At 39.2% G+C, this 13,298-nt stretch overlaps 2 protein-coding genes across 8 annotated transcripts; one reads left to right on the top strand and one right to left on the bottom strand.

Moving 5' to 3' along the window:
• On the bottom strand, positions 1-3,466 carry LOC308388207 (uncharacterized protein). 2 transcript variants are annotated; one of them, XM_080868783.1, is made up of 4 exons: positions 2,909-3,466; positions 1,954-2,109; positions 1,776-1,868; positions 1-975 (listed from the first exon to the last, which is right to left on the bottom strand). In XM_080868783.1, the coding sequence occupies exons 2-4, from the start codon at positions 2,023-2,025 to the stop codon at positions 664-666; spliced, it is 477 nt and encodes a 158-aa protein (XP_080724909.1). In that variant the 5' UTR covers positions 2,026-2,109; positions 2,909-3,466; the 3' UTR covers positions 1-663. The 2 variants fall into 2 exon arrangements, with proteins under 2 accessions (XP_080724909.1, XP_080724908.1); XM_080868782.1 differs by having other exon boundaries at positions 2,914-3,465.
• A 310-nt stretch (positions 3,467-3,776) lies between these two features.
• znf451 (zinc finger protein 451) lies at positions 3,777-12,307 on the top strand. 6 transcript variants are annotated; one of them, XR_013970088.1, is made up of 14 exons: positions 3,777-3,867; positions 4,941-5,004; positions 5,248-5,331; positions 5,432-5,545; positions 6,067-6,178; positions 6,562-6,709; positions 6,817-6,943; positions 7,031-7,190; positions 7,373-7,511; positions 7,649-9,165; positions 9,235-9,303; positions 10,567-10,632; positions 11,990-12,095; positions 12,174-12,307. XR_013970088.1 is itself a non-coding variant. In XM_080869088.1 (14 exons), the coding sequence occupies exons 3-14, from the start codon at positions 4,945-4,947 to the stop codon at positions 12,028-12,030; spliced, it is 2,637 nt and encodes an 878-aa protein (XP_080725214.1). In that variant the 5' UTR covers positions 4,678-4,694; positions 4,798-4,840; positions 4,941-4,944; the 3' UTR covers positions 12,031-12,131. The 6 variants fall into 6 exon arrangements, 5 of the variants coding, with proteins under 5 accessions (XP_080725212.1, XP_080725216.1, XP_080725215.1 ...); XM_080869088.1 differs by lacking the exons at positions 3,777-3,867; positions 12,174-12,307 and adding exons at positions 4,678-4,694; positions 4,798-4,840 and having other exon boundaries at positions 11,990-12,131; XM_080869086.1 differs by lacking the exon at positions 12,174-12,307 and having other exon boundaries at positions 11,990-12,131.
• Positions 12,308-13,298: the final 991 nt, after the last annotated feature.

Below are 13,298 nucleotides of genomic sequence, written 5' to 3'. Positions count from 1 at the left end.
GTGTGTGTGTGTGTGTGTGTTTTCATGACGAACATTTTTCTGTTACCAAGGGGGAGGTATTTTAATAAAAAAAAATCTTTCAACTTTACTTCTCCAAAACCAATTACATGTAAACATTTACAAGCTTATAAGAACGGGAAGACCAACTTTAAAACACTGGAAGACACAAAACTTGTCAACATTTTTCTATTACCTTTGCAAATCCCAAAAGCAATCAAAAAGAAAATGGTGGTTACAACCATGAAACTTTTTCTGAGCTAAATCCCCAGTCCTTTCATCCATCTATAGTAGTACAGATTAAAAGTCACATCACTCACAACAGAACAGCAGACAAAAATAGACAACTTCCATTTGGCCAAAAAAAAGAAAGAAAAAAAGGTCACAGTTTGAACAAAAGATATAAAATACTTGAAATGTGCAATTCACTTGTATTTTTATTTTTATTCCTATTTATTCTATTTATCCCCTTCGTATATTTTATTTATATTGTCTCTGTATTTATATATATGTGTGTGTGTATAACTCTGTAACTTCTGTCGGTGCTGTGCTTTTTTTGGAAATCGAATTTCCCAGAGGAACCCACCCGAGGGATTAATAAAGTTCTATCTAATCTAATCTAATCTAAAAAGGCCAAAATCAACTTTTGTGCTGGGTCTTGTTTGCCTAAGCAAACATCTTCATTTTCATTTGCTGCATCTTTGTACTGAGCCTTTGTCCATCCAGATTCATCAAAATCTTCTGACAGAACTCAAAAGTGTACTTGTGGTCATTTGGATAGCTCAGATCAAGTGCATAAATCAGTCCAAAGAGGACGATGAATGCCACGATGACACTACCGAGGTTGTTCATAACTGTAGTACCTTCAATGACAACTCCAACATCCTCTGGCTCCTGAATCCCTTCTCTTCTGATGGTGTAAATACCCATGACAGTTGCTGCAGTGGACCTCAACCGTTCATCCTCAGTGGAGGAGGTCTGAAAAACAGGTTGTTTCAGGTTTAAGGGCTCTGTCACTTGGAAGGGGACATATTATGCAAAACTCAGCTTTTGTATCCTTTTGTGCTGAAACATAGGTCTCTACCGCCTCTATAAACACTCCAAACATAAATAAAACCCGTCAATCTGTTTCCTATCAATAGTTTGGGTTCAGGTATTATGTACCTGCCTTAGGGAGGGGCTTGATATAGAGCAGCAGCTCCTCCAGTGTCTATCAGTGTGTGTGTGTGTGTGTGTGTGTGTGTGGGCTGGGTCAATTTCCCTTATTTCATCACAATTGGGAACCTTTTGAAACAGCTTGTTTTATGCACATTATTCCTGAAACCAGGAGATTGCTGTAATGGCAGTGACACTAGTTAGTGTCTTGATGCAATCTGCTGTGTTCCTTATAATGAAGACTTTTTACTAATTGGCATAATAAACTGAACTCCATTGGAGTGTTTACTTTCTGAAGTGCCTTGAGATGACTGTTGTTGTGATATACCGCTATATAAATAAACTGAATTGAAACACTGACAGAAAATGGATGAATGTTTTGTCCACATTTACTGTGTTTATAGAGGCAGTAGATACCTACATGGCAGCACCAAAAGAATGAACAATTGAATTTTTGCTGAAACTGTCCCCTTAAAAAGTGCTCTCCAGTGCAAGTTTTAACAATGACTATTAAGAATAATACATATTTCACAATTATATTGTCTCTTTTGAATATATGAGGATTTTGTGTGCGATGAACCTAACTCAAATTGAATCTAGAAAAGAAAGTGTGATAAGCGTACCAGATACTCCTTGAACAGTAGGTCTGGATCTTCATTAAAGTAGATCACCAGGCTTTTAAGAGTATGCTCCCTCTTTATGTCGATGTCATCATACTAATGCAAGGGTGGAAAAAAAAAGGGTGAAAAAAATGGAATTGATTGATTGCATTTAATTGATGGGTTTATCATTAGTACCGACCAAACTACTGATCGCCATGATATCCTTGATCTTTTGGCCCTTTGCTCCTTTGCTCCCCTGAAAAATTTGCATCAGCTTGTCTGTTAAATAGTCCAGCTGAGCCAAGAACTTCGCCTGCAGGGGTTTTGTAGTGATCTGCAGGAACTCTGCATTCACCTAGAAATAAAACATACACAAATATAATAAACTAGAAGTTTAAATACAGACTGCTGAATCAACACACTGAAAGTTGCTAAACATTTGAACCATCAGTGAAGTTTGTCAAGACCTAAACTGTTTTTAGCTGAGTTTAGGAATATAGCGCCACCTGTTGCTTTGGCATGTTCCTAGCAGCGTTTTCCTTCATTTTTGCGTTTACCTGTGGACGGGATTATTTTTTAAAACGAAAACGGAAAATCTCCGTTTTCAAAAATACCTGTGTAAGTGTGGACGTAGCCGAAATCTTTTATAATAATAAATAGGTTTGAACGTCATGGGAGTGCACATTGTGCTGCCTGCAGTTACTCTTCCGGCCACATGGTTCGCTTTTGGTAGCACCCTCAGTAAACTATGTAGTGCTTTTAAAGACACCTCAAAACGATACTTTCTACTAGAAAATGGCATATAATAATAAACACAGAATACATAATTTTTAGATTATAAAAAGAAAACAGTAAGAAAGAAGTTAGCTATAGGACATCATCTTTCATTGAGCACAATGGCTAGCTGCTAATAAGCTAGCACATGCTCCGACTTAAAAGTTGGCAGCTACACAATTTCTCCTCTAAAACAAGGCACTTTTGAAAAGACCTGGCTATATTGTCAAAAAAAAATAGTATTCAAGCAGAGAAGAGAATGGTAGCACCACCAAAAGTTCAAAAAACAACTGTTACAAGCTTCTATGATAAATAGCATTGCCATAGATTTAGCTGATAAAGAAATACACAATTGGATATATGAAAAAATAATATGTTACCTTACCTGAAGGTGTAGTTTTATCCAAAAAGTACAGAGAGGCCAAGAGCAGCTGGATTCATTTAGGTGATCCTGAAAGAGCGCAAAATTTTCAAAGAAGGCGGACCGTTGTGTAACTCAGTAACTTTGTGTTCTTGTGACAAAGACTGCTTTGAGAGACAATAATTTAGGTTCACCACACGAATAATAATTGCAGTAATGCTGGAGTGCTACATTTGCGTTGAATGAGATTAAAAATAATGTTTAAGCTTAAAGAGGGGCTTGAATTTATTTCTTTGAGTTTACAAATACTTAAGTGCAAAAATGCACTCCTCCTACCCCCAGTGCCCCAACAAACTCATTCATTTTGTGTTCAGAATCAGCCTCTGCTGGTTTTGAATAATTTTAGGTTTACACAAAGAAAATCAAATTAATTTGGTATTTTTTAATTGCATTTGTGAACAACTAACATAATTTGCATGTGTTCTTTGAAAGGAGGACCTGAATCTGTTTTTTGAGTGTACAGAATAGAGTAGATGTGTATTCTGCATTCAACAACGTGGTAGAGAAGGGCGCAGATGAGCACCATGTAATGCTGCTATTTACATATGTGTTTGGTGTTTATGTATATGAAGGTGTACAATTCATCTCTCCACTAAACGATGTTAAATATGATACATAAATATGAATCTAGGTAAAGTTGGCGCCTCTGGCGGGGATAACTAGAATATTAAAATAGTTGTAGTTGGTAACATCATCGCGCTTCGACCCGGATTAGATAAGAGCGCAGAGGCGGACTTTGTTCTCTCGTGTATTTTGTAGCAAGCCCAAGCTCCGTCCACGCGGCGCACACTCTGCGAACAAAAAAACCGCACCCGCGTCCGCATGACGTCATGACGTCCGGACTAGCTGCGTTTACGTTTATTTGGGATGTTGTAGCAGTGAGCTACCAATCTGACAGAGTGAGCAACACAGGCACAGGTAATGCGATGCTTATCTTAATTTAAACCATGAGTCTCAGTTATGCTGCATTTGATCGGTTTTACCGGACGTTAGCCCCTCGTCGGCATCCATTTATTTTTTTTTAGAGAAGGTCGTGTAGCACCTTATGGGAATGGGGGTTTTAGTTTCAGAAACACTTCCAGTAATACCCTACGAAGCGGACATTAGTTAAGCGGTGTGAAAACGCCAAAACTGCAAACACTCGTTTACAGTTTTTAATTTTTTAAAAATCTAACATTACACAACATAATATTATCTTGCATATCTCACACAGTGAGTGTTTGGGACCCATGAGTTATTTCTTTCAGAGTGGAGATATCACTGCTAATAATAGTCTTCACCAGAGTATGGTTGGTAGAACAATCCCCCAGCAGAAGATGAGTGAATTCTCGGTGACATGTAGGGCTTTTTAACTTCGATCATTTCAATGTGTGTAAAAATCGCTTTGATTTACATACTATGATCATCGAACTTCATGCAGCCCGTGAACGCACCACCATAGTGTAGTGGCGCGTAACTTCTTCTTCGTTCCACTTTTGAAGTGCTGTTTAGAAGCTCGCAGCTCACTCCTGCCGCCGCTGGTTAACAGGTATACTGCAACAACACTGATTTAAGTCGTTGAATAGTTGCTGTAGAGCAGCTCCCACATGAGAGGCAGCACCGAAGAGAAGTACTAAATGAGGTGGCGAAACGAGGAAGAAACTATGCCCCCATGTTGAATTTCTACACGGGTGACCCTCGTTAAAGCAAGTCGTATTTTCCTACTTTTAAAAGGCTTGACAACGACAAGAAGTTTTCAAAAAAAGGTGCATGCTAATATTCGTTTGCTCAACGTCTCGCATATTTGCTACGAGACCTAAGCTATCCAGCTGCTACTGTTTCCTTTGCCTAACTGTCTGTGTTGTTCAGGCTTAGCTTAAACGTAACTGTTAAGCTAATTGCACCAAAAGAGGTAATTATAATTGTTACTGTGTTGTCCGAAGAACTGTCGCTTAGCTTTATAAGCACGTACTCCAGCTTGAAAACGTGTGTTATCTTCCCGTTACCTTTAGGAACATGTCCTCCACAGTTGACGCAGATGAAGATGAGGTGGAAAAAGAAGTCGAGTTTGTATCAGTAAGTCATATGCACTCTGGCTCTATTAAATAAATATTAGTTGAAAATGATAACATTTTGGTTTTCAAACTAGTGGCATTGTTCACTGTCACGTCAATGAAGCCTAATAAACAGACGGCTATTTTTTCTCTCAATTCACTGATGTCTCATACTGTCCAGGTCCTTATGATTTGGACTTTAGATGTGTTTTATAAGCCTGAAATAGTGTTGATGTTTTTCTTTCTTTTTCTTTTTTTAATGCAGGAGGGCCCTCTCAGACCAGTATTGGAATGTATTGACCTGTTGAGTGACAGTGAGGATGAGGGATGTTCATCATTGCCCAATACAGTAAGTTTTTTTTAAACAGATCATTTGGTTATTTAATCCTTTTAATTCATATGTTAATATCCTTTTTTTCTTAAAAACACATTATTTCTTTCAATTGTAGCTTGAAGATAAAATCAGCCGACATAAAGCACGTGTTACATCTACCCTGGACAGACTGGCACACCAAGTGGCTGTACAGAAAAAGGAACGAGCAGATAAATGCAGAGCATTCAAGGTAAGGTTGTTGACAAATAAACTGAGCCACTGTCATTTGTTGTTTGTTGGACTTTCATTAATCATTTAGCCTGTCAGAAAATTGATTCTGTTTTCACTGTTTCCATTCAGATCTGTACCTTTTTTTTATGCACAGCAGGAAAGAAAAGATGCATTGCCTTATGCTTTATGTGAACTGTTGTAAAATAAATTTTACTATGAATTTTAAATTGCTAACACATACATGTGCTCATTAACATATTCACAAAGAACATGAAATTTAAACTCAACTTTAGATCCTCACCAAGATTTTACTGGGTTAGTGTATGGGTAGATTAAGCCCAACTTTATGAGCAGCAGTGCCCCCCTGTGGGCACAAAAAATGGGGAAGGTAGTCTATTCATAACATGCAACATTACTTGGAGAACCAACATTAAACAGTCAGCTGGTTTTCACTGATGTGTTGTTTTGTTTGTTTGTTTTGTTTTGTGTTTTCTATGTGAGGCAAATATCTTACGTGTTACGTCTTTGTCCCTTTTTCAGGAGAAGCAGATCCTACAAAAAGCTCATGGACAACAGGAGCTGGCTGTTAGCGCTGTAAATGGGATTAATCAGGAAGCCAAACGTTGTGTAGACATGTGGTTAAAGATGCCAGGTAATTATTGATCGGAATTAGAAATCTGTTGTAGTTGTTTTACTCAAATAAGTAGAACGACTTTTAAAACATTTTCCTGTTACGTAGTTGCTGTTTGTTTCTGTCTTTTTGGTTTGTTTTTTACATTTCTATCAGTATGCTAATTGCCTCTGCCAAGGAGGTCATGTTTTTGGTAGTGTTTGCATGTGTACATGTTATTCTGTCTATCTGTAAACACAATGGCTTGAAATGTTTTGAATGAATTCTAAACAAACCTTCTAGTGGTGTAGAGTGGCTTGCATCCACCGGGGTCAAATCAATGATTTATTGGTGCAATTTTCTGTTATAGTTGTCAGTGGAGTGGCTTGTGGGACTTAACATACTGCAATATTGTGTTTATCTAGGTCTTAAACCTGGAGCGATCAGTGCTGGTTCCGAGGGAAGACAAAGAGCTTCTTTCCACAGAACTATCTCAACTAGGCATACTTGTCCAGTAATTAACTGTGGTCGAGTTTATGATAATGCTTCCCTCCTTGATGGACACTTGAAAAGGTAATAATTCTTCATTCGTGAGTGTGTTGGTACAGCGGCTTAACTGTTTTCCTCACAAAAAATGGTTGTCTCTTGCACATGTATTGAGTAAAAGCTCTTGTATGCAGGTTTGATCACTCCCCATGTGACCCGACTATCAATCTTAAAGGAAGTCCATCAGAGTTTTTTGCCTGTGTTGCATGTGGAAAGAATTTTCAGGCCAAAGAATCCTGGAGGAACCACGTTAAGTCGAAGGTCTGTGCACTTTTCTGACTGTGCAATTAGAAGTTGCAGCCTGAATCCCTGCATGGTGTAATAATTCAGAACTGTTTTGGTTACTAGGTGTCCTCGTCTAATGCCGATGGTCATAGCATCAACCAGATGTATCAGCGAATTGTGTGTTTTGCATGTCCTGCCTGCTACAACCTCTTCAACCTCAGAGACGAGTGTCTCCAGCACATGTCAGCCGAAAGCCACTTCAAAGACTCACTCGCCTTAAGAGGTAATTTTTTTCTTTTTTTTTCTTTTTTTCCTCTAATAAATAAAATCATTACTTAAAAACAGCATTTTATATTTACTCAGGTTACCTTTGTTTGTGTGGTTCTAGAAGATCTTAGATACTGGAAAGTAGCTAAATGAGCCAATTTGCATTTTATTTTACATTTGATTTTAAAAAACCCACAGGAAGTCCGCTGCCAGTCCCTGTCCCTCAACATGTCAAGAATCGTCTCATCGCCTTGTGCAAAGATGTAGCGTTCAGTGTCCGCTGCTCTTTGTGTCATAACGTACTGATCTCCCATCAAGCAGCTCAAGCTCACTTTAAGTATGTTTTGTTTTTGTTTTGTTTTTTTACAACATTTGAATGTAGTGAAACCTCTTTATATATATTTCACTGATTGTATTCAGATCCTTTATGAAACTCATTTTTATGGCCCTTGTCCCTCATTTTCCTCTTTTTAGTGTGTACTGCAGACAGGGCTGTGCTGTGGCCAAAGCTGACAAGACGATAGTGCAGGTCATGAATCAGCTGCAAGTGCGAGGACAGTGTTCTGTCTGCTGTGAAATCTTCCTCAGCCAAGCTGAAATTGAGAGACACAGGGAGTCGATGCAGCATGAAGTTGAACTCAACCAAACAATGGCAAAAGCACTTCTTCAGCACTGCAGGTTTAGTGAAATTCAACACTTGAAGAGAGCTAGAGACTCAACAGACACAGAGGAGACCACTGGCCTTGCAACACCTCTCAAAAGAAACAGGAAGAGCGACGACCATGACAGATTTCCAGCTAAACAGCAGAGCTTGGGGACAAGTGTGACTGTTACCAGTAGCGGGAGCGTAACAGCTTGGTGTTGCGAGTGCGGTCTTCAGTTCTCAGACGAGGCTGGAGCCAGTAAGCACCTTCTGGCTGTGAACCAAATTTTCCATCAGTGTGGCGTGTGTGGCAAACATATGGGGGAGTCTTCCATTGCACGTCTGCATATGAGTCGCTTTCACGGGGGCGCTCATCTCTCAAACTTCCTCTTCTACTGCCGCAAGTGCAAAGTGGAAATGCCTCGGTACGAAGACATCCTGTCACACGTGTCCGGAGCTCACAGCGGACACACGTATTTCAGTGAACAAGAAGTGCCTGAGCAGCTTCCCATAATCGTTGATGTCAAGCCATCCACTAGCAGTGACGTCACATTTCACTCCTCGTCTGTGGCCAAAGTCCAGCTGAGCACAGAGGTGTCTTCATCAAAAGTAGAGCAGTCTTGGATGTGCAGGATGTGCGAGGATGTCTTTGACTCGGAGGCTGCCGTCCGTAAACACTGCAGCGATGTTAGTAGTCACAGCTTTCAGAGATTCGTCTGCGGACACTGTCCACAGAAGTTCTTCAAAGAGTCCACCGTACGGAGACACTGTATGAATGAGCATGATGGGCTTGTAAAAACTTCCTATTTCTGCGGCCTCTGCGACAGCATGGAGTTTGGATCTGAGGAGGAGTTTTTTGAGCACTACAAGAATCTTCACAGTAAGGACTACTACTGCATGGATGAGGTTGAAGTTGTTCAGCCAGATGCCGCTGATGCTGCCGCTGCCGCTGAGAGGACCAGTCAGTTTACATGCCCGTGCATGGGTTCGGAAAAAAGTAAAGAGGACATGAAAGCCACTTACACACAATGCATGAGGAATCTGGCTGCGGAAGAAAAATGCCAGTACATCTGTGTGCCTTGCGATGTATCTGTTCCATCCTATGCACAGATCAAGACTCATGTCCACACAAAACACACAGCCTTGAACCTGGACAGGAGCTTTGACATCAGATGCAAAGACTGCCAAGAGAGTTTTATGGATGTACCGAGTTTCCATAAACACTACCACTTGCAACATTGTACACTGGATCCCTGCATGAGTTCCAGGACCTGCAGGAAAAGCTCAAAAGCCGAACCCACCACTCCAATAATACCTAATGCTGCGGAGATCAAACCAGACAGCAATGGTAAATCTGTTAAAATGATTCACATTTAATGTCTTGTTTTTGGATGTTAATTTGTATTCATGTTCACAGAGATTGACGACGAAACGCTGACATTTTTGAACATTGATCACACCAATGACGAGAGTGAAGTGCAGGAAGGTAGGCAGTAAACTATACATATATATCACTGATATACAGATGAGGCCAGAATTATTAGTCCCCCTATGAATTTTTATTTTTATTTTTTTTAAAAAGTGCTGTTAAACAGAGGAAAGAATTTTAATCACAGCTTTTCAAAAAATCTTAGATTTTTATTGGTTACATTATTTTTATTTTGCACACAGGAACCAAATTATTTACACAAACTACCAGATAAGTCATCCTGATGCTAATAGGTGGTGTATCCTTTTTGCTGGATAACAGCCTGCAATAGTTTTTTGTAGTTTTCAACAAGTCTCACACACATCGCCTGAGCAATCCCTGTCCATTCCTCTTTGCCGAGTCTCTCAAATGCGTTCAGATTTGATGGGCTCCTGGCATAGTCCTTGGTCTTCTGTTTACCCCACATCAAGTCAGGTCTTTGAGCAGTCCAGCCAGTAATGCTGACTTTGGTCTTCTGGAGGTAGTTCTTCACCAGGAGTGACTTATTGTTTATGTTGTCATGTTGAAAGACAAAGTGACTGCTCAGACCCAATTTTCCTGGTTTTCTTTAAAAAATTTTCTCATATCTTTTTTTCCTTCAGGATTTCTTTGACTTTGACAAAGGTGTTTTTCACATGATAACTCAAACTCTTTTTGAGGTTCTTATGCTTTCTTTAAATTGGAAGATGAACCCACAGCTTTAATGATTTTAAAAGCTTTGAGCATTACAAAAATAAAGCACATCATTGCACAGTGGTGGTTTTTGCTATAGCTAAATAAAAAGGCCAGTTTTCTTAGGGAGCAAATATTATTGACCCTGGTAAAAAAAAAAAAAAAATTCTGAAACAATTCTGTTATTGTGTGCAAATAGAAATAATTTATGCTTCCTAAAGAAAACTAGTGTGTTTAGTAATCCTATATTGAAAATCCTTAGCTCTATTAAAAAAGTACTAGAGCAAGTTTGAAATGGACAAAATTTTTTAATTTAATTTATTTTATTTTAATAGGGGACTAATAATTTTGTTGTCACCTGTAACTAGAAAGAAAAGACTGGATACTAAATAAACGCTACTTCTATTTTTCTCTCTTTTCGTCATGAGACCCTAACGGCTGTCTGTTTAAAGAGAATTCTTGCTTTAGCTCAACTGCTAATAATTATTTGCATAATTAATCCTATGAATGTCCTCTCAAACAAAAACACACTGATTTACTTGTCTTAAAGTATCCTCATTAATCTTGATTTTTAACAGCTTGGATAAACGACTCTGTATTCTGTTACAGTTGAATCGGATGATGAAATGAAACGCGCGCTGTCTTTGAGCGCAGAAGAAGGACAAGAGTCAGCAGGTATGTGTGTGCAGGGCTGAGGATATAGTCTCTTTCTCTTTTGAACAGTTTGTAAGTCAGTACAATACGACATATTGTATTTTTTTGTTATTGTATTCAGATAAACATCCAGTAAGTTATACAGTCGGTGATTGTTAACATTGCCCTGCACATTAAGGAATGAAAATGTCAATGGATAACATGCAGGCTTAAAAAATATTTGAACAGTTGGTTCAGTGAGGTTTATTCCCAGCCTTCTGGGAGAGTTTTTTTGTTCTTTTATTAGATAGGAACAGACAGGAAATATGGGAGATGCAGTGTGATGTGCACTCGCAGTCTGGCTGGCCAGGAATCGAACCGTGACTCACTGCTTGGAGGAATTTGAACACATTTAACAAACATCGAGATAAAGAATGTGTTTGATCAAAAGGATGAAAGAGAAACTCGACTGTAGTTTTGTGTACTAAAATGATGTCAGGCTTACATTTGAGAAAGCAGGAACCTGCTGCTTAAATCGGAAAGTAATGTGATGAATTACATCTGTGTAAACAGGTTCTTCAGAAATTCATAAATTCCCTTCCTACTGGGGACAAACAGTAAAAGACTGTGATGTGAGCTCAAGCATAGGATGACACGTTCATCCGACCATCTCAATCTTCAATCCTCCATGGTTATGAAATATTTTCAGAAAGATGAAGAGAGAAGTCAGTCCTCGGAACAAAAGGCACTCAGAAAGGCCACCATCAGATTACAAAAAATGCTTAGAAACGCCACAGAGGAGTGCTTTGAGCAGGATTACAGACACAGCTCATTTCAAAGACAAAGTGTGGGTAGAGGGGAGTGGAAACTATCCAGCTCACAGACTGGGACAGCTAGGCTTAAATTTACAAATAACACGCACAGAAAGTCTGCAGCTTTTGAAGGTGTTATTTTCAGACAAGTCCAAATTTAGCATTCATGCTGATCTCTTGAATGGAGTAAGAAACTCCAATCAGTGTCCAGATTTTAGATTTCATCAAAATATGAAATCTAAAACAAAGCAGCTGCCTACTGAAAGAATATTTTTCCCAGGAGAAGATTTTTAGAACGATGTCGGCACGGAGTGAGAGTCAATCTTTATGGCACCTGTGAGACGTCATGAAGAGGGGGGCGGGGAGTGTGGATGACCTAAAGGCTCTGCTGGCTCAAAGACGAAGGAAACATTTTGGGGATCACTATAAATAGATTTGGAGATATGAAAGAATAGAAATGTTAAAGTTATGACATTGTGGTCAACATAAAATGTTCTCAGTGTTGTTGAAATGATGCAGTTTGTAGTGTTTTCCATATGGCCATGCTGGTATGAATGAAGGTTTTCTCGTGTAATTTGTTTTCACAGAGTTGGAAGAAGCTCTCAAAAGAAGCCTCCTGGAGTTCTGAGAAAGCCAGTAGTGCTTTTGTAACATGCTGTTCATCGAACGTTATACTAGAATGTTTTGTACAAGGTAACGTGTTCAGAATATAATAAAGAATTAAATGTTTGTCCTGTTTCTTACTTTTTCTGCGTTTTTCATTATTTGCAGTAAGTGGACACCAAACTGAACCTTGCAGATTTGCAATTTTGTAAGCTTGATACTTGTGAGGAGCCAGAGTGTTTCGACACGTGTGCTATAGATGGCATCCACCACACTGCAAGATGCCTGAGCTGAACATGTGACCACAGTGCTGTGTCTCCAGTTGCGCTCTGTTTTCCAGTGTATTGTATGTCACAGACTCTTCGCATGGTGTCATGTGAATCCTGATCCTTCTACGCTAGAATGTTAGATTATTTTTCTTAAGGAAAAAGCTTTTGCAATACCCAGAAGTCTGCAATATAAATTCACATAATTGTTGTGCTCCAGAAATGTGTTAATTTGGTGCACACACTTAAGAGTGCACTCGAGTAAAACTCGTATACCCAGCAATTAATGTTCCCAAGGGGCCCACATTACAAACTGGGACTACCGCAGTACCAGTTTCTCATGTGGGCTCTTGGATAAAATTAACAGCTCATCCCTGCATACACTGATCTGGGTAGCCAATTCCTTTTCATGGATTAACACTGAAAATATGAATTCAGAATTATTATATTGTACTCAACTGCAATATATCCGTCAAAGTTTCCATTCCCTTGGCTGTTACAAGCCAGATATCTGATTTTGGGCAAGTTGGCTAAAGAGCAAACGCTTTGAAGATAGTTGACTATGAGGTAAGTCTTGGGTGTTGTGCACTGACACAGTACAAGTTAATTAGCACTGGGCTCCTGGTTGTAGAATTTGGCAGCTCCAGGCTAACTGCAGTGCCAGAGGTGAAGATGCCTTTGTTGGTGAGTAAAAACTCCTCATGTAATGTAAGGAATTTACAATATAGTATAATTTTTTTTAATATATATATTTTATAGTACTTTAGTCATTGACATAAATCACTGTCAGAGTTAAAAGGTTTTGGTGGTGGATTCAGCAAAGTCTATTAACTAGTTTTGTTGAACAAAAAATAGTGACTGTTATCCTATTAATTTAAATCCTAGCTCGTTTTTCTGTGGGCCGGACGGCCGTTTCCGGGGTCCTTCAGGGGGTCCTCGGACCCTCGTTTTGAGAGCATAGTTCTGGGCTCCTCGGGAAGCTTCTATGAGGAGTGAGTGAAGGAAGTCACAGCCCATGTTTGGAAAT

Source organism: Rhamphochromis sp. 'chilingali' (assembly GCF_963969265.1).
Source record: "Rhamphochromis sp. 'chilingali' genome assembly, chromosome: 20".
NCBI classification, from domain to species: domain Eukaryota; kingdom Metazoa; phylum Chordata; class Actinopteri; order Cichliformes; family Cichlidae; genus Rhamphochromis; species Rhamphochromis sp. 'chilingali'.
The sequence above is the reverse complement of the archived record's forward strand: the minus strand, read 5'-3'. Positions and strand labels throughout refer to the sequence as shown.

Bases quoted from the DNA above. Each gene is read 5' to 3' on its own strand.
- LOC308388207 (XM_080868783.1), bottom strand. From the start codon at position 2,025: ATGCAAATTTTTCAGGGGAGCAAAGGAGCAAAGGGCCAAAAGATCAAG. The intron at 1,869-1,953 runs GTCGGTACTAAT...CCCTTGCATTAG, and splicing joins TCATGGCGATCAGTAGTTTG to TATGATGACATCGACATAAA. The intron at 976-1,775 runs GTACGCTTATCA...CCTGTTTTTCAG, and splicing joins TACTGTTCAAGGAGTATCTG to ACCTCCTCCACTGAGGATGA.
- znf451 (XM_080869086.1), top strand. From the start codon at position 4,945: ATGTCCTCCACAGTTGACGCAGATGAAGATGAGGTGGAAAAAGAAGTC. The intron at 5,546-6,066 runs GTAAGGTTGTTG...TCCCTTTTTCAG, and splicing joins ATAAATGCAGAGCATTCAAG to GAGAAGCAGATCCTACAAAA. The intron at 9,166-9,234 runs GTAAATCTGTTA...TCATGTTCACAG, and splicing joins GATCAAACCAGACAGCAATG to AGATTGACGACGAAACGCTG.